At 35.6% G+C, this 25534-nt stretch overlaps 1 protein-coding gene across 3 annotated transcripts in view; it reads left to right on the top strand.

Annotated features, from left to right (window-relative positions):
• Positions 1–25534, top strand: part of Cep83 (centrosomal protein 83) — a 129195-nt gene that overhangs the window by 37706 nt on the left and 65955 nt on the right. For all 3 annotated transcript variants that reach the window (XM_047548417.1, XM_047548416.1, XM_047548415.1), the window contains exons 2-5: positions 11288–11558; positions 11933–12083; positions 16037–16129; positions 18004–18135. In XM_047548417.1, the coding sequence (XP_047404373.1) occupies positions 11389–11558; positions 11933–12083; positions 16037–16129; positions 18004–18135 (546 nt within the window). In that variant the 5' untranslated portion in view covers positions 11288–11388. The remainder of the gene's footprint in view (positions 1–11287; positions 11559–11932; positions 12084–16036; positions 16130–18003; positions 18136–25534) is intronic.

Genomic DNA, 25534 nt, shown 5'->3' with positions numbered 1-25534 from the left:
TTTGGTTTGTATCTCTTTGCCTTCCTCAATCCCAATAATTCTTAAATTTGGTCTTTTCATGCTGTCCCATAGTTCTTGGAGATTCTGCTCATGATTTCTTACCATCTTATCTGTTTGGGCAACTTTATTTTCAAGATTAAATATTTTGTCTTCATTGTCTGAGGTTCTGTCTTCCAAGTGGTCTGGTCTTTTGGTGATGCTTTCCATTGAGTTTTTTATTTGGTTTATTGTTTCCTTCATTTCATGGATTTCCTTTTTTTTTTTTTTTTTTTTTTTTTTTGAGAATCTCTATCTCTTTGTTGAAGTGATCTTTTGCTTCCTGCAGGTGCTCTTTCAGCTTATTGGTATTATCATTCATTGCCTGCATTTGCTCTCTTATCTCATCCTTTGCTTCATGAATCATCTTAATCAAGTATAATCTGAAGTCTTTTTCTGACATTTCTTCTAACATACCGTCATTGGATTCTATTAATATAGAATCTAGATTTGTTTGGATCATTTTCTTCCCTTGTTTTTTCGTGTTGTTCAGGTATCTTCCCCTCTAGCAGTGCAGATCTGGGGTATTGCAGATTTCCCCCTTATAGTGGCCCTATAGGTTTCCAAAACCTTTTCTTTAAGGGGAGATCAATATTAGCAGTGCCCAATTCAGGCACTATGCAATCCTAGACCAAATAGCCCCTATGAGGACAATAACAAAATTGTCATAATAAACAGAATGAGTTCAAATATTATCCTCAGTAAAACAAACAGATTTGCAATAAGGTCTGCAGTTTCGAATGGAGGACAAAGAGGATGCAGAGGGATGTAGAATGTGGCTGTTAATGGGATAAGAAAAGAATATACAGAAGTTCTAGATAATAGAAAGAGTGAGAGTGTAATCAAAAGAAATTGGATGTTAGCATGCAAAAAAGGGAGAAAGAGACTCTGAGGGAACAGGTAAACAAAAGGAAAAGAGAGCAAGAAAGGTAAAGAAATATAAACTTAAAATTTTTCAATAAGGAGAAAAAAGAAAATCTTCAGTATAACAGTCATATATTAATGAAACCTCCCAGTCTTCAGTAGCCTGATGCATGAGAGGTACCTGACATTGAGCTTCAAGTCTCCAGCAGGCATCTCAGGATGGGATTTGCCCCACCTAAAGATCAGAGCTCCAGCTTCCAGGATTATCCAAGATGGCCGCTCTGGCTTCCAAATGTGTTGGCAAATGGGGAGCTGCAGCTCAGGGTGTGGCCATGGTCAGCTGGAGGTCCTGGTGGCGGGGTGTGGTTGATCAGGCAGGGGTCCTGGAGGTCCGGTGTGTTTGGTGTGGTTGTGGGATCCTGGATGCTGGGTGCAATTGGTCAGTCTGGGGTCCTGGTGATAGGGCGCAGTCAGTTGGTCTGGGGGTCCTGGCGGCAGGGATCAGTCAGTTGATGTGAGGGCCCCAGAGGCAGGGAGTGATCGGTCAGGCTGAGGGATCCTGGAGACTGGGCTCAGTCAGTCTGGCCAGGGGTCCTATGGGGCCTGGCTGTTATCTCAAAATGGCGGCAGCCACATGTAATCAAACCTGCAGGTACTGCAGGTAAACTGCAGGTACCTGAAGTTTACTGTAACAGTAAACTTCCAGGCGACAGCAGGCAGCTGGTGCTCCACTGGTGGTCGGCGATCAGTTTACTGACTGTTGTCGGACAATCGTGCGTTGGGTGATGGATAGGTGTAAGGCAGGTGATGAACCTGCAAGAGGCAGGCAAATGGCAGATGATAGGCGCCTGACAGTAAGCAATCTGCACTCAAAAAAGGCGTCGATATGCTGACTGACTGCAGGTCATCATAGCAGACAAATGGGGTAAACAACAGGGGATCAATAAGCAGCAAAAACTGCCTTACCAAGAAACAGATATCCTTTGCTTGAAACCGGAGTTATGGGGCGACAAGGAACGCAACCTCCCTCTAGTCTGCCATCTTGGATCTGTCACAATCCTGTTATTATCGAATGAGTTAGGAAGCATTCCCTCTTATATATTCTGAAAAAGATAATAGAGTTTGTATAATTTCTTCCATAATCTTTGGTAAAATTCATTGTCAAGCCCATCTGGTCCTGGTACTTTTTGATTTGTTTGGTTATTAATTATTGACTCAATTCTTTAACATATGTAGACTTAGTTTGTCTATTTTTTTCTTTGAAGTTTTGCATGTTGTCTTTCATATAACTGACCATTTCATTTATTTATTAAATTTGTGGTCATGGAATTATTAATTGTATTTCTTTTTAAAAAAAAATCCATGAGACTTTTGGGGGCCTGTGGTGGAATCTTATGGTTTGAAAGTGTGATGTCCCCTATTTTAGTCAGCTTTCTCACTGCTGTGACTAAAAGGATCTGACTAGATCGATTGTAGAGGAGAAAAAATTTGTTTGAGGGCTTATGGTTTCAGAGGTCTCAGTTCGTAAGTGATTGACTCCATTCCTCAGGGCTCAAAGTGAGTGGCCAAAGAGTAGGGCAGAGAGAAGCAGCTCACATGGTGATCGGAAAGCAGATAAAGAGGTCTCCAATTGCCAGATACGAATATATAACCCAAAGCCACACCCCTGTTCCCACTGCCCCCAGCCATACCTTACCACTCAGTTAATCCCCATTAAGGGATTAAATCACTGATTGGGTTAAGACTCTCAACCCAATCATTTCTCTTCTGAACCTTCTTGCATTGTCTCATATGTGAGCTTTTGGGGGGACACCTCACATCCAAACCATAACATCCTCGTAAAACTTATGTGTGAGATGATGCAAGAATGTTCGGAGGTTACATGATTAGGTTATGAGAGGTTTAACCTCATCCATGAGGTTAGGTTACTCATTTATTAACCAGGTAGGCAACTGTAATTGTAGGCAGGTAGGATGTGACTGGAAGAAGTAGGTCACTGTGGGTGTGCCTTTGGGGTTTTATATTTTGTCCTTGGTAAGTAGAGCTGTCTCTGCTCCCTGATTGCCATGTCCTGAGTAGCTTTCCTCCATGACACCCTTAAGTCATGATGTTCTGCCTTACCTTTGGCCCAGAGCTATGGAGTCATTCTACCATTGATTGAACCTTTAAAACCACGAGCCCAAATAAACCATTCCTCCTCTTAAAAAACCAAAACCAACCAAACAGACAAAAATTATGGAAGCTGTAGTGATGTCTCCTCATTTCTGTTGTTAATAATTTGTGTACTTTCCTTTTTTTCTTGGACAGGCTAAAATTTTATCTTTTTAAAGAATCAGCTCTAGTTTTATTGATTTTTTTTTTCTCTGTTGATTTCCTTTTCTCAGTTTCCTCTCTAATTTTCATCATTTTTTCTTTTGTTTTTGAACTTGATATGCTTTTCTTCTGTTTTTGGATTTTGCTTTTCTTTTGCTAGCTTCCTACAATAGAGACTTAGATGATTAATTTTGGTTATTCCTTTTATTCAAAGCTTAAATTTCTTTCTTAAGCAATGCTTTTACTGCATCCCACAAATTTGATAAATTGGGTTTTCATTTTCATTTAGTTAAAAACATTTTAAAATATCTTATAATTTCTTCTTTGACCTATAAGTTACTTAGAAGCATATTGCTTAATACGTGGGTATTTTCAGATTTTCCAGATATCTTTGTTGTTGACGGTTCGTGTAATTCCCATGTGTTCTCAGAATCAACACTGTATAATTATTTAAAAAAAATTTTAAGTTGTGTTTTATGGCCTAGAATGTGGCCTGTTTTAGTGAATGTTCCATGTATGCTTGAGAAGAAAGCCTATTCTACTGTTGGGGAAGTAGTCTGTAAATGTCCATTATATGAAGTTGGTTGATGGTATTGGTGAGTTTCACTGAGTAATTGCAGTTTTTCTATGTGATGAATCTGTCCATTTCTAATTGGTGTCATTGAAATCTCAGTCTATAATAGCAAATTCATCTCTTTATCCTTGCAGTTTTGTTAGTTTTTGCCTTATGACGCTGTGTCGTTAGGCATTGTTCCTTTTATCCCTGAGACTTTCCTGAAGTATTCTGTTCAAAATTCTTTTTTTGTACTGGACATTGAAACCAGGGCTTTGCACATGCTAGGCAAGGGCTACCACTGAGCTACATCTCCAGCCCTTTTTACATTTTATTTTTAGACAGGTTTTGACTGAATTGCCTAGGTTGGCCTTGAGTTTATGATTCTCCTGCCTCAGCCTCTTATGTGGCTGGGATTAGGCATGTGCCATTGTACTCACCTCAGAATTATCTAAATTGGCTTGCACTGCTATAAGAAAAGTCTTATAGACTGGGTGGCTTATAAACAAGAGAAATTTATTTCTTATTGTTCTGAAGACTGGGAAGTCTAAGATCAAGATTTTGGCAAACCTTAATGGTAATTGTCTATCTGGTGAGTACCTATCTATTGGTTTGTAAGTAGTTATCTTTTTTATTGTCTTCACATAGCAGGAGGACCACAGAACTTTCTTGGGCCTCATTCATAAGGGCAGTAATCCTGTAATGAGGGTTCTGTCCCTGTGACCTCATCACCCCACAAAGACCCCACCTCCTAATAGTGTTACTCTGGTGCTAAGTTTTCAGTACTTGGGAGGTATACAGGCGATTAGCCCATAACATTCTTCCTTTCTTTGCCTTTTCTCTTCCTTTCCCTTTTCTTCCCTTCCCTTCACCCAGGGCTCTGCACATGCTAGGCAAGGATTCTGCCTCTGAGTTAACATCCTTAGTCTTTTATAAAATTTTATTTTGGTACAGGATCTCGCTTAGCTCCCTAGAATGGCTCCAAACTCAAGATCCTCCTGCTTCGGCCTCCTGAGCAGCTAGGATTACGGGCATGCACAACTGTGCCTGACTCCTGCTGATACATCTATGTCTATTTACTTATTGTATATGTGTGTCTTTATAAAGTGGGTTTCTTGTAGACCGAATGTACTTAGTTGGCTCCTCCTCCTCCTCTTTTCTTCTTCTTCTTATTTTGTTTTTCTTAGTGCGTTACAGTTTTACATGATTGTGGGGTTCATTTTGACGTATTCAGGAATGCATATAACACAATTTGCTCCATTTAAATCCCCAGTGCTAAACAAACCCTTCTTCTCCCTTCCACTGATCCCCATTTCTCTAACTTATTTGTCTTCCTTTTTATTGTTTTTTTAAATTGGTACATAAAAGTGGAGTTAATTGTGATATATACATACAGGCACATAGCATAATTTGGTTAATTTCATTCTGTAGTTTCTCCCTTTTCCTATCCCTCCTTCCTCCCTATAATCTCTTTCCTCTATGCCATTGTTTTCCTTTGTATTTTCATGAGATTCTCCCCTTTAAAAAAAAAAAAATCCTAATTTATCTTTAGCACCTGCACTTTGAGGGAAAACATTTTACCCTTGACTTTCTGAGTTTGTCTTATTTTGCTTAGCATGATGTTCTCTGCTTGGATCTGTTTTCCAGAAAATGACATAATTTCATTCTTCATGACTAAGTAAAATTGCAACCAGGTCTTGTTTTTAATCCACTCTGCAATCTCTGTCTTTAATTGGTATATTGAGATCATTGACATTTAAAGTAATTATTGACAGAGTTGAATTAGTGTTGCCATATTTGCTACTGTTTTCAATTTGTTGTCCTTTTTTTTATTGTTTTTTCTTCTCCATGCCTATACATATATACTGTGTGTGTGTTTATAGTCATATATATATACCTACACATACTTACATATACCACAATGATACAACAGACAGGAGGAATAAGAATTATTTTGTTATAAGTTACTTATGTAGTATAATACGTGACAACAATGATATAAGGGACAAGGGGGAGAAATTCAATTATTTTGTTGGTAAGGTCCTTATGTTATATACTTTCATAAGTTGTAATGAGAAGGGAAGTGTTCTAAAAGTTATATGATTAGGATCTCAGTCTTTTGGGGAACTTGTGCTGCTTGACTGTGAACTTTATTAGTGGCTTTCAGTTTGCACATACTCTCCCTTAAGTGAGAGAGACTAATTAGAGGGTGCTAGATTTGAGTATTTCTGCTTCTCCGGGTTACTTAGGCTCTGATAACCCCCAGCACATCAGGCTCTAGTTTAAGAGTATCTCTTGAGGGAAGAAATTGTTAAGATCAGAATGTTCTAGAGCATTTTAAATAGTTGTATTTCCTTTCCCTTTGCTATGAGGAGGTTTTTCTCTAGTATTCATTGTGAGAAACTGATTAGCTCCAGGAGATAAAATTCAAAAAAGTGTGGGAGCCCCATGGTAACTGGGTACCTGTGTAGTTTTTAACTCTGAGAATTACAGTGACCTTTCAGCATTTGGTCAGTTATAACTTTGCCTGGGAAGATTGTAGCTTGTGGGTTTTTGCTTTGGTATGTTGTGATTTTCTATATTAGCCTGTCATTCTCTCCAGTTTTGGGGATACTGGTTTGTCTTATGACCTCATCTCTTTTTTGGATCTAAGAAGAGTTGTTGCCAGGCACAGTGGCACATGCCTATATTCCCAGTGGTGGGGGAGGCTTAGGCAGGAGGATTGCAAGTTCAAAGCCAGCCTCAGCAACTTAGGCCCTAAAGTAACCTGGTGAGACCCTGTCTCAAAATAATAAATATAAAAAATGGACTGGGGATATGGCTCAGTGATGCCTCTGGGTTCAATCCCTGGTTCAGGGGGGAAAAAAAAAATGGGTGATATGACCTTTCTCCTGGCTGGCAACATGGAGACTACACAATATCTGGAAGTGCTGTAAAAGATGTAAGTTAGCAGGAGTTTTTCAGAGCTCTAGCAGCCTTCCTCAAAGGTCCAGGAAGTTGAAAATCTCTGAAAGAGTGGATGTGGTCAAGCAAGTCAATCATAAAGAGCTTGCACCCTTTGATAAGAACTGGTTCTGCCTGTGAACTGCTTTCATGGTGGGGCACCTGTATCTCCATGGTGATGCTGGGGTTGGTTCCATGACTAAGATCTATGGGAGATGTCAGAGAAATGCTATCATGCCCAGCTTCTTTAGCAGTCTCCAAGAGTGCAGATGGCTAGGTCCTTCCAAGATCATGAGAGACTGAAAATGGTAAAAAAGACCAAGATGAGGGTTGCAGACATACTCCAGAAACAGATACATCAGACAGGTGACACTACCAATAAGAACCATTAGAACAAATGATGGATTGTTTTTTAAAAACAATTTGAGGCCTAGTCTAAGATCTTCCTTCTGAATTGCCTAAGATTACTCCTAAGAGGCAACCCTTAAAGTTTGTAGCCCAAACAAATGATGTTCACCAGGACTTTCCCCACTCATTACTGTTCCTTAGTCTTTCTTTGAATTTGAAGGCTGTCAGGAGGTATTGAATCTCCTATTTACCTGCTCTGCATCTGGCAGGTGCCTCCAGGGATAAGATGGTCCCAGATACCGAACTAGTTTCATCTTTTTGTATCTTCATTCTTTCCTGGCCCATCTCAGTAAATATATACTCTTGTTTTCTAGTACCTGCAAACAGATATCTAAAATGTGTATCCAGCTTTTCTTATTGTCCTGAGTGGGAGACTTGATGCATATTGCCTAATCTTCTATTGTTAGATTTTCTCCAGATTTCTTGGTATAAGAGATAGTACATTTTCCATAGTATTCAAGATAATTGAGTTAAATTTTTTTGTTGTCAGCTAGAAACCTCCTTCTAATTAGTATAGAAAATAGTTCTTTCTTTGTAACCCTGAATATAGAATGGCAGAACCATTTTTGAAGACCAGAAAAAGAATTATTTATGAGACCATTTTATCTGTGACACTAGATAACTATTTGGAGGACTACTATAAATATTTCCCAAAATTACCATTAAGTAATTGATGAGTACTAAAACTGGAGAACTGAAAATGTTATATGTAATTTATTGTGTTTAATGTTTAACAGGTACAAATTCATTCTTACTTAGGTAAGACTTGCACAAATAGGCAAATAGTTTTCCAAAATTCTTAAATATCCATAGAGGACAAAATTTGAAAAACTTATTTGCAAATGTAGTCCAGGGCTCATTACTTTTGATTCAGGAAGTTCTTTCCAATATTTAATCTGCCTGTTACATTTAAGCCTATTCATATTCACTCATCCTAAAAATAGAGAACAGTTAATGACTGTAGCCTGTGTTAGGTGTAGTATTCACAAACCCCAAAAATCTGCCTGAACAAAAGTATAATGTGTGTATTTGTTGTGGGCCCTTTTACCTGGATATTCTTGTCAGATGGTTATCAAATGAGACTGAAGGTAGATTGGGGCTAATTGTGTAGGACCTTAATAAGTTGGAATGTTTGTCTCATGAGCTTTTTAAAAAAATTTTTTAAAAAATTTTTTGTTGTTGTCAACAAGCATACACTTATTTGTTTACTTATTTATTTATTTATTGTGCTAAGAATTGAACCCATTGCCTCACACATGCTAGTAGGCAAGTGCTCCACCGCTGAGCCACAACCCCAGGTCTCATGAGCTTTTGAGTGAGAAGCCTATTAAGAATTTTTTGAATATTAATTTAGTAACACTTTGTCAATTAGTCAAGAGAAGAAAACTATACTAAAAGCAGGGATTACAAAAAGCTCTTAATAGCAGGCAGTGATGGGGTACACTTGTGATCCCAGCTACTAGAGGCTAAGGCAGAAGGATTGAAAATTCAAGGTCAGCCTGGGCAAAACCTTGTCACAAAAGGAAATTTTAAAAAGAACTAGGGATATAGGTCATTGCTTAGTTGGTGAGAGACCCTGTGTTCAATCCCCAGTACTGTGAAATAAATATCCAAACAGAAGCTCTAATTAATAACTATCTACTTCAGTAAGGTAAGAAAAGTTTGACCTTTTAGAGTAAGAAGGAATGACAAGAAAGGGGTGCATTTTGCATTTTAAAAGTAGAATATTGATATTTATATATAAGAACTTGAGAGACTAAAGCAGAGAAGCTTTCAGGTGTAAATATGGATAAATGGCAGCATAATATTGGTATTAATACCAGAAGCTGACAAGTCAGAGGTTGAAGGTATATTGAAAACAGTGATGAATTTGGGTAATAAGAGTTGTTCATTTTATAACATCATGGAAGAGACTATTCAATAAACATGAGATGATTTTGGAAATGCGTTTTGGTTTGATTATCTGAGCAATTTTTATGATTATTAAGGTGTAAATTTTTCTTTCACTTTTTTTTAAGTTGTAGATGAGCACAACACCTTTATTTCACTCATTTTTTGTGGTGCTGAGGATTGAACCGAGTTCCCCTCATGTGGGAGATAAGCATTTCACCACTAAGCCACAATCCCAGACCCCTAAAATATAAATTTAACAATAAAAAGGTATATATTGTCTTGTGGGGAGGGGGTACTACATTGCTCCAGAACTTACTGCCGTTATTAGGTTGGTGCATATTATTTGGCTCTTTTGTGTATATGTAAACATCTGTGTGTGTTATTTGTTTTCTTCTTTATGCTGTGAGGCAGTTCTAACTTATCCTTTTTAGTTCATAGTACAGATTACTTTATTCACGGATATTCTGATTTTTCATTTTTTAAAACTTAAAGACAACATTGTAAAGAATATTGTGTAATTTTCTTTGGGCCTTTGCTCAACTATTTTTTGTAGAATAAATCCCTAGAATTAGGCAAGGGGGAAGTAAGCAGTTATCATTTTAATACAGGTAACTTTCTAGAAAGGTTAGTATTGATTGAATCATGTGTGCAAATAATAATGTGATTTTTTTTTTTTTTTTTTTTTTTTTAAAGATGTGTTTAAGACCATAGAATTGCAGTCATTGTCTCTACATAAGAGAAAGCCTTCTGGCATGGAAAATGTAACATGTTTTAGTCCATTTGGGAGACTAACACCCAATACCATTGACTGGTGGCTTCAAGAGTGGAAATTAATTTCTTACTATGAAGTCCAAGATCAGGGTGCCAACAGATTTGATGTCTAATGAAGCCTCACTCCCTGGTCTGCAGATAGCTGTCATATGTCCTCATATGGTGGAGAGAGCAAGCTATAGTTTCATTTTTGTTTTCTGTCTCTTGTTATTAGGACTTGAACCTAGGGGTGCTTTACCACAGAGCTATAGATCCCCAGCCCTTTTTATTTTTACTTTGAAGACAGTCTTGTTAAATTGTGGAGACTGGACTCAAACTTGGGATCCTCCTATCTCAGCCTCTCAAGCCTCTGGGATCCCAGGTCTGTCACCAGCCTGGCTCTAGTTTCTCTTTCTTCTTATAAGAAATCCCATCATAGGGTCTTTACCCTCAAGACCTTATCTAAACTTAATTACTTCCCAAAGATCCTAGCTTTAACATTTGAATCTGGGAAGGACAGGACATACAGTCCAAAGCAAGGACTATACATATATTTCATAGGAACTAGAATTAGAGATAAGGTTAGTGTTTAAGGGATATGCTATCAGGAAAATATATATTTCCGTGTGTGTGTGTATGTGTGTGTGTGTGTGTGTGTGTGTGTGTATGTATGTATACATATACATACATACATATATATATGCTTATAGAAAGATTAATGATATTAAAGAGGATAGAACTACTTTAAATAAACTTTTTCTTAGTTATTTGTAATAACACTTTTTCATCATTTTTAAGTCTAATGCAATAAACCTGTGGTTGTCAGCAGAAAGGAACTAGGGGGTATTGCTCAGTGGTAGAGAAATTAACTAGCTTGCTTGAAGCTCAGGGTTCAATCCCCCGCACTGAAAAAAACAAAAGAAAACTCATAGTTACTATCATAATACTGGGTCAGTGCTTTGGGGGATAGGTGAAGTGATTTAATTTCCTGTTCTTAGCACAGTGCATAATACATACTTATTTATGTGTTGATTGATTTCTGATCTGAATCTGCAGCCTGAATGCAGTTTGCCTTGTGTCAAATAAAAGAATTTTCATATCATTAATCACAGATACTGTTATTTGTTCAGGGAATCTGTGATTCTCCCCAGTCACTTAGCAAGTTCCAAATGGCTTTCTCCCTGATTTAGGAGTGTGCATTTTGTACTTCAAGTTTACCACAGTAGTTTCAGGAAATAGTACTCTGGTCTGTGAATTCAGGAGTTCCTAAACTGGAAAAGTCCATACTTCTGATGTAGTTAGGTTAATACTTGAAGATGTGACCTAGATATTCAAAGAGTCTGTGTGTGGAAATAAAACATTTAAAGACATGATTACAGTTTATTCTTGCATTTTATTTTGTGAAAAATTGAAAAATCTGAAAACCTGAATCTTTATAAAAAGGATAAGGAGAATAATAAATGACAAAAGCGACACCAAATGAAGTTCAAATCACTGATCACTAACTAAGGTTATTTCTCTGTGCAGGTATAATTTGGTTTCCTGAGATTCTGTCTTAACAAGAAAGAAGTGGGAAATACTCCTGAAAAAAAGAACTAAAACAATAAGAAAGCCACAACTTTTTTTACATGATTATCAGCTTAGTTACCAATATGGACACTTTTCCTAACATTTTTCCACCTGGTGGAGACAGTGGACTAAATTCTGAATCTGAGTTCCAAAAATTGCTAATTGATGAAAGGTTACGATGTGACCATCATAAAACTAATTATCAGACTCTCAAAGCCGAACACACAAGGTAAATTACTTAAATTTAGAGGTGGGGTATGGCGGGGTTGTTAAAAAAAGTTATTGGAACTGTCTTGGCTGAATGTTTGCTCTGGAACTGTAGTATAATTTTATTATTTTACAGTGTATTCATTCAACACTTTTTTAATGTAGTAAAAATTTTACTTTAAAATTACTTTATTCAAAGCAATTATATCAAGTGGGTTGAGTTTTTAAAATCTTATTTTGAAGTAGCAAGACGTTAAATATATCCAAGTGGCTAAATGTCTTTTTCCCCCTGGTAAGTAATAAAATTGCTTTCAGATACTACAGTGTTACTAAAGTAATATAGTTAGAGAACAAAGGATATACTTAAAGTTGAAAAAAAAATTTGTTTTTAATCAGATTGCAGGGTGAGTACATAAAGTCACAAAATGAACTCAAGCGCCTGTTAAATGAAAAGGAAATGAACCAGGAAAAATTCCAGCTGCTGCTTGAAGAGCTAAAAAGGGAACTAGTAGAGAAAACTAAAGACTTAGAAGAAATAAAACTGCAGGTAAGAAAATATGTTTGAGTTTGTATAAAACTAGTCAGATAGTAGAAGTAAATAGTTTTGATAAATGTTTTTGACAATACTGGTGGTCAAACCTAGGGATTTGTACCTGCTAGCCAAGTGTGTTCTACTATTGAGCTCTGCACCTCCAGCCCTTCTCTATCTTTAATGATTTCTTTTTTGTGCTGTATTTTCAGCTGCTATAATTTAATCTTCTTTCATGTGTTCTAGAACCTTGGCTTAGCATGAAAGGGAAGCAAAACTTATTTTATGTAAATTGGTATTATATTATCTACTCTGATTGAAATATTTCAACATTCAGAATAATTAGGGAAAAGACCAGTTTGAGTTGATTAAAATTCAGAATTAAAGAATTTTGCAAAAAATGTTACTAGTTTTTGTGTGTTTATTACAACTGAAACTAAGATAAAAAAGATTGATAGTTATTTTTTATTATTTTGGTACTGGAGATTGAACCCCCTGGGGTGCTTAACCTTTGAGACACATCCCCAGCTCTTTTTATTTTTTTTATTTTGAGACAGGGTCTCTAAGTTGCTGAGAACCTCAATAAGTTGCTGAAGGTGGTTTTGAACTTGCACTCCTCCTTCCTCAGCCTTCTGGGATGCTGGGATTATAGGTGTATGCCACCATACCTAACTTGATAGTTATTTTTAAGAAGTTTCTTAAAAGGGACTGTAAAAACAATGTGTATGCTTAATTTATGTGCACATTGTAAGCTAAATGGGTTTCTTAAGCAAAAGACAATTGATACAAAAATACTAAAGTACTTTTTCTTTAGGTACTTTTACACTATCCATTTTTAAACTTCATTTTCATGCAAACTTACTAATTTCAAATTAATCAGTATGAATGAATATTTTTCTATATTTATGTACTTTCTGAATAATAGAGCAAATAATGGTATGAATAATAAGATTGTTAATACCATAGTCATAAGTTCATAGAGTAAAAAGGTAATTTTTTAAGTTATCTAGTCTGGCATGTCATCCAACATAGATTTTCTTGACAGCTGCCTTAGAAGTTTGTCATTTAGTACCTTCAAGTCTTCTGTTGTTGGGAATACCACTAAGGTTGGGTTTGGGGAGGGAGGAAACTTGGATTGGAATCTCCATTATGTTCAGTTTCATTCCTAGATATGTTTGGAACACTTAAACAAAGTAAAAGCCTCAGAGATGTGAGTGAAAGAGGGAAATGTAAATATAAGCCTGTAGAATCAGTGAATTAGTTTGTTTCACAAAAATTCAGAGGCCAATATGAATGGAAGCAGTGTTGAACCTGAGGTATTTGAGATATTCTTTAGGTATTACACATTTCATTATTCTGTCCCTTGAGAATAACATCTAAACAGTTTATTTGTTCCAAGCAAAAACAGAAGTAAGCTTATGGTGACTGAAGTGGATATATTAATATCAGGTATTATATAATATATTAATATCAGACTTCAAAACAATAATTGTCAGTGAATATCAAAATAACATTTTGTAATGAAAATGTCAGTTCATCAAGATGATGATGACCTTCAACAAGTACTTACATTACTATGCTTTAATTGTCTCATGTGATAAAATGAATCAAAGTTTCTACCTAATGGATCATTGTGAGAACTAATGAGATAATATGTACATTTTTACTGTAGTACCTGGCACGGAGTAAGATACTCATAAATGATGATTTTTTTTGTTCCATTTGAATGCGTTCCATGAGGGCAGAAACTCATTTTCAGTGTGTCTCCAAGCCTTAGGACAATGTCTAGCAAATACATATTTGTTGAATGAATGACACACATAAGTGGAATAAATAATGAATCAAGTTTATTGTTCTAGTTGTGTATGTGTGTGTGTGTGTGTGTATGTGTGTGTGTGTGTGTAATGTTGGACTTCCTGTTTCATACTTGCCTTAATCTAGTTTTCTTTTATATCTATTAATGGGTTGAGTTGTGTCTTTCAAAAGGATGTGTGAAAGCCCTAATTCCTAGTACCCAAGAATATGACCTTCTTTTGGAAATATGGTCTTTACAGATATAATTAATGTTGAAGAGGTCATACCAGAGTATGATGAGCCTTTTACACAATATGACTGATGTTCTTATAAGAAGAGATGCACAGAAAGACACATGGGGTTTAGGAGAATATAACTGATGTCAGAGGCAGCTGCACTTCAGCACTCCACCAGGAACTAGGAAGAAACAGGATTCTCCTCTACAAGTTTCAAAGGGCATATGGCCTTGTGCCCTTTATTTCAGATTTCTAACCTTCAGAACTTAGTGAGACATAAAATTTCTGTTGTTTTCAGCTACCAGTTTCTGAAATTTTCTTATGGGAGCCCTAGAAAACTAATACAGCATCCAGAGTAGAATTTCTTTCTAGAATATGTTTAACATAGGACTCTGTTTTAAACTCTTCTTCAGTGCTTTCAATGGTAGAGAACTTAGTGAAAAAAATTTTTTCTTTTTTTTGGAGCTGTGATCTTACTATGTTGCCTAGGCTGACCTTATACTTGTGATCCATTTGCCTCAGCCTTCTGAGTAGTTGGGATTATAGATGTGCAACACTAGGCCTGGATACTAGTGAACTCTTTAAAAGAAATCCATTTCTATTTATGGGTTGGGGTTTGTTAAACATAAGTTTCTCTTTCATGCTGAATTATCATCGTCCATGAACCTCCCTGTTCCGTAGACCTATGCAAAAGAACTTTGGATGTTCTTCGGTTACACCTTCCCAAATATTTGCTGACATACATAATTTAGTAGTTTCTGTTTTTCATGATAAACATCTGGTTTTTATGTAGTATTTATGTGACATAAATAAACTCAAGAAACATCATGTATACATATATGTACATAAAGCAGTTCTTTATTAGAGACCTCAAGGATCAGAAGACCCCTGAACCTTTGTTTGCTGTTAGGTGACCTAGGCCAGTGGTGAGCTGCTGCATATCACTGTAAGATTGAAATTACTGTTTCCGGGAGGTATCTGTGACACAATTAAACATGTTTAAGGAGCTGCGTGGATATTGCATAGTTGCTTCGCTGCACAGAGTAGTGAGCACAGGTCAGCAGACTTTGTGCTTACTTTGCCCTATGCCTTGTACAAATTGTCAGCAAAGTTTACAGGACATCATTTATCTCTACGAGACAAACCCCATCTTACTATTTGTTTACAAACAAATATATTTGTTTTATATTTGTTCCATGTATTCTTTGTTTCCCTTCTCATTGAATCTTTTTTTTGATTGATTATGACTCTTTTGTTGGCTTATTGGCATCAGCTGTTTGTGTTGCTTTAAACATTGCATTAGGCCTTATATACATCTTTTATAAAATTTATCTCTGCCTATTCCAACCAAAAACCCCACACTAGATTATTTTTGTTTAAAATGTCTTTATCTTTAAAACAGTTTTAAATAAGAAAAATTCTATTTACCCAGGTAGTTATGAATTTCAGTGTTCTTCATTTCTTTGCATATATCCATATTTCCATCTAGTACTTTTTAAAAAAAAAGAGTAAATCTGAAATATTCTTTTTGGCATAATAAAGTGTTGCAGTTTTATTAAGTTTATATATGTTAATCATTAATAGTTCTAATAATTCAATTATTATAATTCTTAAATTTTACCATCAGCCTTTGTATCCAAACATAATAGCCTTATTTGCCAACATGGTTATTCTTAATAATTGCAGTTTTAATCAGCGATTGCCTTTACCTCATATTAATAGAATTTTTGACATCTGTGAGAACCTGAAATTGAGGTTTGTAAAGTATTTTTTCAAATGATGGTTCTATTTATACAGCGATTGTGATAAAATAGCTATATTGTGAAAACGTCTATGAATTGAATTCCATTGCCATTATTAGGAGAGAGACTTTGAAACTTGTAGAATTCTTGTTTTCAGTATTTGTAATTTCATATTTTGAATTGTTTCTCTACATATTAGGTATTAACTCCACAAAAATTGGAATTGTTAAGAGCCCAAATACAACAAGAATTAGAAACTCCAATGAGAGAACGTTTACGGAATCTGGATGAAGTAAGTAATTATTTAGATGAACTATTCATTTATCTTCATGTGATTATGAAAGTTGATGAAAAGCATCCTTCCTTTACTCAAAAACTCTGCAGTGAGTTCCTGTTTTTCTCAGAGTCCATATTGTAGCCTCTGAGGCTTCGCAGGATTGCACTCCATTACCCTCTGGCCTCCTTTCCTCCATCCTCATTGGCCTCTTGATGTTTCTTTGGCACTCTAGAAATGGCGTAGGTCAAGAGCCTTTGCTTAGCATTGTTTCTGCTTTGAATATTCTTCCTCCAGATATATCTTGGCTAACTTCTTCATCTCTTGCAAATCTTTATTTAAAATGTTACTTTCATTACTGAGGGACTGCCCCCTCATCTTTACCCACTTAATATTGCAACCTGCTTTCCCGATCACTGCTTAACTCCTTGGATCTCCCTTACCTTGCTCTCTTTTTAATCTTTTCTCTAGTACATTCTACCTTCTAACATGCTATCCAGTTTATTTATTGTGTTTATTTTGTTTTAGCACCTTTAGAATGAATGTTGCACAAGAGGAAGAACTTCTCTATTTATTTCGTTCATTGTTCTGAGTTCCTAGAATAGTTCCTGAAATATAAATAGGTGCTCAATTAACTTTTTTTAATCCAATGAAAGAATGAATTTCATGCAACCTCAGAAAGGAAAATATTTGTTAGTTTTTGTTCAGGTTTGAGACTGGTCTTCTTATGTAAAGTATTGGCATAATATGACTAAATGTTTAATAAAGGGAACAGGAAAAGACTACATATATTAAGTAGTTTTGGTACTGTGCTAGACACTTTGTATGATACCTTTTTAAACAAATATACTAGGCCTTATATGTACAAATGATTATTGTCCTCTTCCAAATGAACCCCTTTGGGAGGTTGTAGTCTAGTCATAATACCATTGCACAGAACAGTCATGGAATCCTCTTTTATAATGACTTGATACTATGATGTTTTGAATATACTCCTGGTGGCAAAGTATTGTATTTTGAGAATAGATTTAATTTTTGGAAATAAAATCATTCAAACTCAAGGTGGTAGAAAAGGAAAAACAGGTTTTTAAAATCAAAACAAAGTATATCTATAATATGATTAAATCCATTTTTTTTTTTTGTTTGTCAACTAGCTTGGAACCTTTCAGCTAAAGATGTACAGTGACAAAAACGAAAACAAACCAAAAAAATTTACGGCAGACCTAATATTTGGGGAGATATATTTTCCTCATTACCTTGCTTCGTAATACTTTTGAAATAAGTGTCTTGTGTCTTTCTGCTGTATTGCCTGTTTCTTAAGTTTTTAGAATACCAGCTGCTTTTATAGGTTGTTAGGAAGCAGGATTGGAGCCCCTTTGGAATTGCATGTATTTCTGGTGAGTGAGAGAGAGGGCCCTACAAATATTCTTCAGGCTGGTGCATTGAGGTGAACTATCATTGTAATTTGTTTGCACCTTAAGGTACTACACTAAATATTCTGTTCTTTTATCTACTTTGAATTCATCTTGCCTAAGTTTCAGAGGAATATCTTATACTCTTAAAAATGTAGCTATATTTTGAAAGGTGTGTTGCAGTCTTAAATATTATTTGTTAAGCCCAGAGGTCACACCTCTGTCATGCTGTACATTTTTTATTATAATGAGAATCAGTGGAGAAATAACATTAATTGAATGGTAATATTCTTCACTGGTCCTTCTCAGTAGTTTACTAATTCTGTCTGTGGGATGCTTAGGAGGACTTTACAAAGTTTCATTTGTATTCCTATTAATTTTATTTTTTACTTTTACTATGTAGTTTTATTTGTAAAAGTAATTTTTGGACTGAGTACAAACTTCACTTTCAAATTTGTTATAAATCGCAATCTTATTTAGGAAGTGGAGAAGTATAGAGCTGAATATAATAAGCTTCGCTATGAACATACATTTCTCAAGTCAGAATTTGAACACCAGAAAGGAGAGTTTGCACGCATTTCAGAAGAAGAAAAAATAAAATATGAATCAGAGGTAAGTGATTGATTATATTAGTTTATTAAGATTTCTCTAGTCAATAAAGTTTTATGATTACATATTTTTGTAAATCTCAAATTAGAGTTGATTGCATGGTAATATTTTAATAATTAATGAGTAAGTATTTGTCATGATTTTCATTTACTCTCTAACACCAGTTTTCTTGTGAATGTTCTGTTTTGGCTGTTTGATTTTTTTTTTTTTTTTAAATTTCTTTTCTCTTTAATTTTTCCCATCCAATTGAGATGGGCACTTTAGGAATTTTTATAATATATAGTCTTGTCTCCCATAGCCATGGACATAAATTTCTAGTTTATGTGATAAATTTATGTGGTTCCTTGTTTAGCAGTGTCCCCTCTACTTCTTGAACCAAACCACTGCCTGGGGAGCTGTAGCTGTCAGTCATTGAACCTTGTTTCCACTGATATAAACAAGGAGTTTTACCTTCATGTATGTCCATCACCTTCAAAAACTATACTTTTTTCTTTCTGACATCTGTAGCTGCAACATGTTCTCTCTGCTACCTACAGCCATGCACCCCTATTCCATTTACATTGCTTTTGGCAGCTTTTCTACTCATTTTGTGGTTTGTCTCATAGTTTTACTAAAAAAGGGGATTCTGTTTTTCATTCCTCATGTTACTTTCAGATGATTTTTCAGGATGGAAGGAGCAAAGTACCAATTTTCTTCTGCCACATTCATAAAAAGTAACTTGTCTGTACTTATACATTCTTTGTAGAAGCATTTGTATTTTATATTTTTACATTGATTTTATGTGGAATTAAGAGTTAAGATGCTCTCACCTTCTTTTACCAATCATTATTTATAATGTTCTAGGCATCTAATAAAAACTTAAACTGTGCCCTTGTCATTAGGCTGACTTATTCTTTTTTGTTGTTGTTCTTCTATTTAGTCATACATGACAGTAGAATGTATTTTGACATATCATACATAGAGTATAACTTCCCATTCTTGTGGTTGTACATGATGTGGAGTTATTCTTGTGGTGTATTCATATGTGAACATGGGAAAGTTATGTCCAATTCATTCTACTGTCTTTCCATTCCCATTCCCTCTCCATCTCCCCCTCCCTACCCTTGTTCTAATCTGGTGAACCCCCCACCCCCAGCCTGTTGTGGGTCAGCATCCACATATCAGAGGGGCCTTTGATTTGGAAGGATTGGCTTATTTCACTTAGCATGATAGTCTCCAGTTCTATCCATTTACTGACAGATGCCATAATTTCATTTTTTTTATGACTGAGTAATATTCTTGTGTGTGTGTGTGTGTGTGTGTGTACACACCACATTTTCTTTATCCATTCATCTGTTGAAGGGCACCTAGGTTGGTTCCATAGCTTAACTATTGTGAATTGAACTGGTATGAACATTGATGTGCCTGCGTCACTTTAGTATGCCGATTTTATGTCCTTTGGGTATATGCCGAGGAGTGGGATAGCTGGGTCAAATGGTGGTTCCATTCCAAGTTTTCAGAGGAATCTCCATACTGCTTTCTAGAGTGGCTGCACCAATTTCAAATTCTACCAGCAGTGTTTGAGTGTACCTTTTTCTCCACATCCTCACCAACATTTACTGTCGCTTATATCCTTGATAACTGCCCTTTTGCCTAGAGCAAGATGAAATTTCAGTGTAGTTTTAATTAGCATTTCTCTAATTGCTGGTGATGTTGAACATTTTTTCATATATTAAGCATTTTTATTTCTTGTGTGAAGTGAATGTTCAGTTCCTTTAGCCATTTATTGATTGGGTTATTTGTTTTTTTGGTGTTAAGGGTTTTTGAGTTTTTTATGTATCCTGGAGATGAATGCTCTATCCGAGGTGCAGGTGGCAAAGATTTTCTCCCATCTGTAGGCTCTCTCTTCATGTTCTTGATTGTTTCCTTTGCTGTGAAGAAGCTTTTCAGTTTGATAAAATTCTATTTATTTATTCTGGGTTTCACTTCTTGTGCTTTAGAATTCTTGTTGAGGAAGTTGGTTCCTAAGCCAACATGATGTAAAGTTGGGCCTTCATTTTCTTCTAGTAGGCACAGAGTCTCTGGTCTAATGCCTAGATCCTTGATACACTTTGAGTTTTGTGCTGCGTGAGAGATAGGGGTCTAATTTCATTTTGTTACATGTGGATTTCCAGTTTTCCCAGCAACATTTGTTGAAGAGGCTATCTTTTCTCCAATGTATGTTTTTGGTGCCTTTGTATCTAGTATGAGATAACTATATTTACATGGATTTGTCTCTGGGTCTTCTGTTCTGTACCATTGGTCTTCATGTCTGTTTTGGTGCCAATACCATGCTGTTTTTGTTACTATAGCTCTGTAGAATAATTTAAGGTCTGCTATTGTGATACTTCCTGCTTCACTTTTCTTGATGAGGATTGTCATTGTCACTTGTATTATAATAGTGAGATGGGGTAGGGCTGTCTTTTTCATCCATTTTAAATATTTTAAAAAATATATATTTTAGTTGTAGATGGACACAATACCTCTTATTTAATTAATTAATCAATTATTTATTTATTGTGGTGGGGATTGAACCTAGGCCTTGTGCATATAGCTCTACCAATTGAGCTATATCCTCAGCCCCTTATTTATTTATTTTTATGTGGTACTGAGGATCAAACCCAGTGCCTCGCACGTACTAGGTGAGCATCCTACCGCTAAGTCACAACCCTAACCCATTTTCATCCACTTTAAATTAAAAAGCAGGGGTACAGGATAATTGAATTGTCCAAATTCTCATGGAAAGTTAACAGCCAGGTTAATGATAGAACTTAGACATCCCAATTTAGGTATCTCAACCCCAAACCCAGAGTTTTTAAGTTTGAAATGAACAGTAATTTGAAGTTGCACTCTGATCAACAGCCTGCCAACAATTGCAATTTTGTGAAATGGTCAATTGACTTACACTATCTGTGATTATAAAAGGTTTTGAATTTGTAAGTATTACTGACCTAATGGAAGTCCATATAAAATTTTTCTTCTGGAAAATAAAAATGATAAAGATTTTCAGCCTAAAATGAAGATATGGCATATTGAGAGTAACTGTTGAGGTTCTATATTATGATCCTTTATTTTAGACTTTGGCTTTAAAATAAATGATGATATCTGGTAATGATTATTTGTATTTTCTAGCATCCGAGTTTTGTTGTTTCTTTTTGAAAAATAAAACCTGCATTTGAAATCTGATGACTAATCTATTTTTCACCCATGAAATACCAAATGATTTTCAGAGTTCAAAATTTTTTTTTTGAAAAGGAAAATGTTTTTTATTATTTTTATTTTTGGGGGGGGTAATAGGAATTAAACCCAGGACTGTATGCATGCCAGGCAAGCACTCTACCACTGAACCACATCCCCGGCCCCTTTATTAAAAAATTTTAAGGGTCAGTGGTGTCATTAACTTTCATAATTGGTTTGTTGTCTCATAGTCTTAGGAATCTGAAGATAAATTGCTAGCTAAGAAGTCATAATTAGTAGAATGTAGAAAAGTAAAACTTTCTGATAAAAATGATGTTTTTTCCCTTTGTACTTCCCAGTTGATGAACGGGCAGTATTACTTAGTAAATAATTGGGGATTTGCTTTTGTTTTATCACTTATCTTTATACTCCAGTTTCTATATAGAAACACAGGAAAACCTGGTGAGGTAAGTCTATATAATGAAGTAGCAAATGTAATTTCAAAGATATTTTATAGTTATCGCAAATATATTTTCAAAATAGAGTCTACTCTTGTCACCTCCCATTTTACAATTTAAACTAGCATTAAATATACACATTCATGCAATAAAATGCAAACATACCTTGTTTTGTTATACTTTGCTTTATTGCTTTTCACAGTTATGTTTTTTATAGATTGAAGGATTTTGGCAGCTCCACATTGAGCAAATCTGTAGACACCATTTTTCCAATAGCATGTCCTTACTTCTTGTTTTTGTGTCAGATTTTTGTAATTCTCACAATATTTCTAACTTTATCATTATTATTATATCTATTATGATGATCCAGGACAAGTGATCTTTGAATTACTATGATAATTGTTTTGGAATTCCATGAAATTGACACACAAATATGTGTTCTGTCTGTGCCACAGACGGCCTGCTCCCCTCTCTCTCTCCCTCTCCTTGGGTTTCCCTATACCCTGAGACATAGTAATTATAAAATTAGACTAGTTAATACCTTCACCGTGTCCTCTAGGTGTTCAGGTGAAAGAAAGGATTGCATATCTTTCATTTGAGATGAAAGCTAGAAATACATATTTTTAAAATTTTATTTTCTGCTTCTGGGGATTGAACCCAGGGCTGCTTTATCACTGAGCTATGTCCCAGGTCTTCCCCCAACCTTTTTTTCTCCCCCCCAAGACAGTGTCTCATTAAGCTGTTGAATGTCATGATAAGTTGTTGAGGCTGGTCTTGAATTTGTGATTCTCCTGCTTCAACCTCTTGGGATTACGGGTGTGTACAACCACACACCAGGCAATTAACTGAATATTTTAAGTCCACTGTTGAGACATATTGCTCAGAAAAAAGGATATATTTCTAAAAATGACTACTCATTGACAGTGCACCTTGTTACCCATGAGGTCTGATTGGGATATACAACAAAGTTAGTGTTGTTTTTCACCCCTGCTAACACAATATCCATTCTGGAGCCCATGGAGCAAGAAGTGACTTAGATTCAGCTTTCATGTCTTAAATTACTTTTAGCTGGATGTGGTGGTGTAGGCCTATAATCCCAGCAACTCTGGAAGCTGAGGTGGGAGGATCCAAAGTTCAAGACCAGCCTTGGCAACTTGAGACCCTTTAGCAAAATAAAAAAGTAGACTGGGGTGGAGTACCCCTGGGTTAAATTCCTGGTACCTCATAAATATAGAAATAGATTTCCTAAGTCTCTAGCTACTGTAGGTAGTGAGTGAAGTTTTTGGTGGGTCTGGGTAGAGTAATCCTTCTGGAAAGGATTAACCATTTTAAGGCCATTAATAGCATCAGTGATTCATGGGAGGTCATCAGAATACCACCATTAACAAGTGTTTAGGAGACTGAGAGGCTCAAGACTTCAGAAGCAACTGTAGATGTGATGGAACCAGCAAGAGAACTAGGATTAAAAGTAGAGCCTGAAGGTGTGATTGGGGTTTTTTGTTGTGTCATGGTGAAGTTTTAATCAATGAGGAATTACTTGATAAGCAAAGAAAATGATTTCTTAAGATGGAATCTACTCCTGGTGATGATCTTGTGAACAATGTTGAAATCACAAAGGATTGGCAATATTATATAAACTTAATAATAAAGTGGCAGCAAGGTTTGAGAGGATTGATTTCAGTTTTAAAAGGAGTTCTGTGGGTGAAATGTCACCAACTTCATTATTGTCTCATTTTAACAAACCACCACAGCCTTAAATTTTTTGCTACTGTAGCACCTATCAACAACAAGGCCATACCTACCAGCGAAATAATTATGACTCAGTGAAGACTCAGATGATTATTGGAATTTTTAGCAGTAAGGTACTTTTTTTTTTTTTCATTAAGAAACTTTTTTTTTTTTAAAGATATAGTGCTAGTATACACTTTATAGACCACAGTGTAGTAAGAACATAACCACAGGGAAACCAAAATATTCTTGTGACTTGTTGGATAATTTACTTCGGTTGGCTGGAACTGAACCCATCTTAAGGTTTGCCTCTAATTGGATTTTCTTGCATAAATCAAGGACTCATACAATACTTGTTGCTTTTACTTATACAGATAAAAATAACTGAATAGTCTTTAGTGTGTTGGTTGTTAGCAGAATTTTTTAGGAAGTTTTTAAGTTTTTAAGTTTTTTTGAGGGGGACTCCAGGAATTGGCTTGCCCCTTATGGTATTCTAACTTAAAAAATACAAATAACACATGGAAAGATGCATTTGGCTGTAAGAACCTATAAATCTGAGACTTCATACAATTGAAATGCTGAAGTTGCATGGATAGTCATTATGCAAAAGTGAAACTACTGTGTTTTCAATATGTTATTTGGATTCTAATTTTATAGTATTCTGAAAATAGTAACGAAGAACAAGCAATACAAAGTTGTTGGCCTAGGTGATTGTATTGGTAGACTGATTGAGTGTAAGACCCAGAGTAGTAATTCAGTAGGGAAGTATTAAAAACTCAGGGAGAGGGGCAAGAAGCACTAAATCATATGAAAAGCCAGCAGAGTGACAATAGATAGCAACAAGTTGCTGACATTCTTCCATCATGTCATTTAAATTGACTGAGCTCTTCCTTGTCCCCTTTGGGTCAGGTGAGAAGCCAACATTCCTGTGGCAAATAGAAATATGTTCCTGAGACTGAGAGTGTTTGTTTTCTTTTTCTTACAGCACTGGTAGCACGAAATTGATAATGTGCTTCTAGTTCTGGTCTTTATCCTGGTATATACACCAGTAGATATCATAAAATCTCTCAAAATACTTCCTTTTTGTCCTCATAGGTTCTGAAGTTCTAATTGGGAGTCCTGCCTCAGTACCAGATGGTTCCTTTGTCTAAAATATTCCAAGTTCTCTGACTTCTCAGATTACTTTGAATCACATCAAACTTGACAGAAGTCTTCCAAATTAAAATGAAAGAAATTGCCTCAAAGTGGGAATTCTTTGGGATTGATTTTGGCAGCCTGTTAGAAGGCCTTTGTGAAATTTTACTTATTAAAGATTTTTATGCTAGCTTGAAGTTTAGAATATCTCAAAGCCCAAACTTTTTGCCTGTAAAATTTTTAAATGTTTAAAATATTCATTTAATGTGACCTTGGGAACAGATGACTTCCATGTGCCTCAGGGTTCTCATCTTTAAAATGGTGTCAGTAATAGTATCTGTCTCATAGAGTTGTGAAGATTTAATAAACTGAGAAAATTATCTAAGTATCTAGCACACAGTAGATACTCTAAGGAGTTCAAGGTCATCTCTCATTACAGCATGTGTCTTCCTCATCGTCATCTTGCTTCTTGCATTCAGATTGCTTGATTTTCAGGATCACTTTCCCTGTTTTTTTTTTTTTTTAATTTATTTTTTACTAGTTGTATTCATATCTCTTTTACTACTTCTACTACGAAGGATAAGTCTCATGGCCTGAGTAAGTTGTTTGTTTTGTTATCCTTATTCTCTGTTATTTAATCTGAATAGAATTCTTTTAAAGACATTGAATATCACCTTATTTCCCAGCAATTCTGTGTCCGATCCTTTAATCTTTCTAAAACTATCTGGGGGCACATGTATAGTTTTGTTTTGGTATTGGGGATTGAACTCAGAGGTTCTTTACTGCTGAGCCCCTGCCAACCCCTCTTTATTTTTTATTTTGAGACTGGGTCTCACATAGTTGATTAGGACCTCACTAAATTGCTGAGACTGGCCTTGAACTTGAGA

The sequence above is a fragment of the Sciurus carolinensis genome, chromosome 4 (assembly GCF_902686445.1).
Source record: "Sciurus carolinensis chromosome 4, mSciCar1.2, whole genome shotgun sequence".
In the NCBI taxonomy this organism is placed as follows: domain Eukaryota; kingdom Metazoa; phylum Chordata; class Mammalia; order Rodentia; family Sciuridae; genus Sciurus; species Sciurus carolinensis.
The sequence above is the reverse complement of the archived record's forward strand: the minus strand, read 5'-3'. Positions and strand labels throughout refer to the sequence as shown.